General features: G+C 38.2%; 1 protein-coding gene across 2 annotated transcripts in view; it reads right to left on the bottom strand.

The window, feature by feature from the left end:
- Positions 1-4,455, bottom strand: part of Ap5m1 (adaptor related protein complex 5 subunit mu 1) — a 27,679-nt gene that overhangs the window by 8,515 nt on the left and 14,709 nt on the right. For both annotated transcript variants that reach the window (XM_029541318.1, XM_021203536.2), the window contains exon 7: positions 1,825-1,921. In XM_029541318.1, coding sequence (XP_029397178.1) covers positions 1,825-1,921 — 97 coding nt within the window. The remainder of the gene's footprint in view (positions 1-1,824; positions 1,922-4,455) is intronic.

The following is a 4,455-nucleotide window of genomic DNA, read 5'->3' as shown; positions in this document are numbered from 1 at the left end:
ACAAGGCCGAATTGCAACTCAAGCACTGCCCAAACCACACAACAAACAAACTGTGAGAACTTTATAGATTTATGACATTCTTCTCATAAATTCATTCTTGTAAGAGGGATGTGTCCTTTACCTTTCCCTAGCTACTTCATTCTATCTAATTTTCTGTGCCATCCGAATGTAGTTAATCTAAATTATATATATATATATATATATATATATATATATATATATATATATATATATATATATAATATGTATATAAAATATATACATATAAAATATAAAATATATGTATATAATATATATATATATTTATATAAAGTAGTTGATGCATACAAGTGCATATTATAATCAAAGTCAGGAAAGTGAAGGCAGGAAATCATCTCCTATTGTCTGCCCATTGGTAAAATAAAGAAGATGCTAAATAATGTTTACTGGCTATGACATTAACTAAAAATAACTTAAAATTTAAAATAATAAACATTTATTAATTTTAAACCTATATATTAAGCTAAATGCCCAATATATATAATTATTTATAAAATCATAAGGTACATAATACTACCATTTCTTGTTCACTAACATTTTTATTATATTCAATAAATAAATAAGATATATTACTAATGTATTGAAAAAGGTATGGGCTGGTAAGATGGCTCAGCAGGTAAGAATACCTGACTGCTCTTCCGAAGGTCCTGAGTTCAAATCCCAGCAACCACATGGTGGCTCACAACTATCCATAACAAGATCTGACTCCCTCTTCTGGAGTGTCTGAAGACAGCTACAGTGTACTTACATATAATAAATAAATAAAAATCTTTAAAAAATTCTTTAAGAGAAAAAAAAGAAAAAGGTATGTCAGATATATACATACATACATACATACATATATGTATGTATGTGTATACACACATATAAAAGTGTGTGTATGTGTACATGAGTGTCATGGGACAATGTTTAGGAGTAAGTCTCTTCACCCACTGTGTAGGTCCCAGGGATAGAGCTCAGGCCATCAGGCTTGGTGTCTTTATCCACTGAGCCATGTGAGTGGTCCTGTTGGAACATGGTCTAAGAGTGGAGATGTATGAGGGCAACTCTGAGTGCTTGTGAGAGAACCGTAAGTCAACAAGACCAGAGTCTTAGGACCTCAGTTTCTTCAAAAAGACGGAATTGTTGTTGGAATGTGCTTTCATGTCCTTCCCAGAAGTAGCAAAATAGGAGTGAATTTACTTTAGATTGTTCATTACAACTGGATATTGTTATTGTTTATATGCCTCTATGAAAATACATGTTTTTGCCATGTGTGGCTTGTCTGCCACCTGCAGCTTGCCCTTGTGGTTGTACACTTCATTCGTGTGACTCCTCTTAACACTCAGAGTATAAACTGTCTGATGCTTTGAATAGTTAGCTATTGCATGAAACCTTAGGCAACCTCGTTTTTAGGCTCCACTCTCCCAGGTCTCAAGGCCTTTAGAGTAGCAAATAGTTCCCTATTACTTCTCTTTTATAACTGAAGAGACTAAAGCTTTAAGAAGTTCATTAGCTTTTCCAAAGTTACATAGAATAAGACATTGAAACCAGACAAGAGTTTGACGTAACCAGAGCAAAGCAAATCCATATATAGCATATACCAAAACCTTCACTAATTGGACCCTGCTCACCCAGACTGTATTCAAACAGAAGACATGTAGCAACACAAAGTTCACAAAGGGTTATATAGGAGTGGACCAAGCCACAGAAACTTTTATAAAATGAGATTATTCTCCAATCTTCAAGTTCCATTAGACAACATATCCCCATTTTAATTCTTTAGCTTGAATCTATATGACTTACATGCACTTATTTTTGGCTTTCCTGATGCAAAAACTTGAACTGAATGCTGATCTGCATAACATCCAGTGAGTGTATAATCTGCAATCCTAAAGTTAAGCTGGAGAAATGAGAGAAACATTCAGCCGAGGTGATATCATGTCCACATCCTTCCTTTCGCCATTTTTAAAGCTTTACCTGATAGTTCACAAAGTTTATATATAAATATTAAACTACAATTGTGAGAACACATAATAAATGTGTGCACTCCCCCTCTGTACGAGTTTTGTTCTTTGTAGGTGCTTAACACATCCCAAGTATTCCACTATTGTGAACCCTGGTGCACACAGTGAAGTAATTAGTACTCAGCAGAGCTGGCATCTGAACTAAGAACTGCTTTTTAAAAGTACTGTCTGAAGTATCTTCTTGATTTTCTTGTGTTTTGGAGATTGTATTTTGGGTATTCTAGGTTTGGAGCTAAGATGAAAGGATGGACCATCCAGAGACTGCCCCACCTGGGGGTCCATCCCATAATCAGCTACCAAATGCAGACACTATTGCATATGCCAGCAAGATTTTGCTGAAAGGACCCTGATATAGCTGTCTCTTGTGAGGCTATGCCAGTGCCTGGAAAATACAGAAGTGGATGCTCACAGTCATCTATTGGATGGAACACGGGGCCCCCAATGGAGGAGCTAGAGAAATTACCCAAGGAGCAGAAGGGGTCTGCAACCCTATAGGTGGAACAACAATATGAACTAATCAGTACCCCCTGAGCTGCATATGCAGCAGAAGATGGCCTAGTCAGCCATCATTGGGAAGAGAGGCCCCTTGGTCTTGCAAACTTCATATGTCTCATACAGGATAACGCCAGGGCCAAGAAGTGGGAGTGAGTAGGTAGGGGAGCAGGGGCGGGGGGGTGGTGGTATAGGGGACTTTCGGGATAGCATTTGAAATGTAAATGAAGAAAATATCTAATAAAATAATTTAAAAAGTATTATCTGATATATTGTATAGCCGTTTCTCCCTAGCAGGCTATCAGTGTCAAATTCAGATCATACTTTTAAAATTAATTAATTAATCAAGTTCTGTGTGTAAAGGTATTTTGCCTACATGCAAGTCTGTGTTTGATTCCCTCAGAGGTCAGAAGAGTGGCTGGATCCCCTGAAACTGGAGTTACAGATGCCCATGAGCCATCATGTGAGTGCTGGGTATCGAGCCTGAGTCCTCTGGAAGAGAGCAGCCTCAGTAATTACTCTTAACCTCTGAGCCACGTCACAAGCCCCAATCACAATCCTTAAATGGAGGAATGTATATGCTCTTCAGTAAAGCACAAAAATGCAATCACGACAAGAAGAAGCATCAGTTTATCTCACACTTGGAGAAATGGCCTGTTCTACTTAACTTTTTGATAACCAAAGCCTAACTCCTATAGAACTGTTACCACGTTACCCCTTCCCTCATCTAGAAAACCCTTCTAAAATGAAACCTACAGCTCTTGAGGTCCACTGGTGATGTGAGGTCACCATGGTACCCAGCAGGTATCCGCTGAGCTGTAAGAGCTGACACAGTAGTCAGCGCCTTTCCAGGCTCCTTTTGCTGTAGTTCTCATCTGGGTTGGTAAACATCTCATTTGCAAGAGCCTGCTAATCTTTACACTATGCCAAGAGTCCACACACTCCAGGCAAGCCCTCCAACTCTGAGTCATATCCCGAGCCTTATACTTTTTTTTTCTCCTCTCTTCTCTTTAAATTTCTTCAATTGTTTTATGAGTGCATGTGAGTGTAATACATTTTAGAGTGCAAGGATCTCTTACAGCAATTCATTAAGAGCAAAGAGCTTGTGCTTGCTTCAGTGCTGTAATTCTCAGTGCTGGAGTTTACATAGACAAGACTCATTTCCATATTTACTATATGATTTTAATCTGATTAGAACTGGTTAAGTAAATTTAAATGGGAGAAATTTTCTAAAAATTATCTTCAGTGAGCATACAATGTAGTAACATTTTACATTTTTTTCTGGAAAAAAAATCAGGAATTTTTAATAATCTTTAAAATAAAACAGTAGACAAAGTCACAGCTCAGACAGGAAAAGTGGAGTTCTCAGCAGGGCACCTGAGACCCCACTACCGCTGCCTTCATGGCTCTCTTCTCACTGGCTTCCCTGGGAATGCAGCAGTCTGTTTCCCTGTAACCTTTCTGGCACTCCTGCAACGTTCCTTCTTAACTCCTCTGAATTTTTCCTTATTTATTCTGATCTTATTCATTTCCTTGCCTCAACCTTTTCTTTTCCATGGGTACTCCTAAATGCTTATATGTAGCTGCTCTCCCAAGTGTATCAAATTCTATGGTTTTAGCTGACTGTTAGATACTTACATTAAGATATGCTGGTACTACCACATCTATATAATATATCCATCGATACATACATTCAGTAAATATTTATGTATTAGGCACTGGACTAGATGGTGAGAATAAATCAGAATAGTAAGACGTACCCAGCCTCAGCCATCATGCACTTTCCCCTCATCCACTGCAGACTAGCACTCATAAAGAACCATTTTGGGGCTGGTGAGATGGCTCAGTGGGTAAGAGCACCCGACTGCTCTTCCGAAGGTCCAGAGTTCAAATCCCAGCAACCACATGGTGGCTCATA

This window comes from Mus pahari, chromosome 8 (genome assembly GCF_900095145.1).
Source record: "Mus pahari chromosome 8, PAHARI_EIJ_v1.1, whole genome shotgun sequence".
NCBI classification, from domain to species: Eukaryota; Metazoa; Chordata; class Mammalia; order Rodentia; family Muridae; genus Mus; species Mus pahari.
The sequence above is the reverse complement of the archived record's forward strand: the minus strand, read 5'-3'. Positions and strand labels throughout refer to the sequence as shown.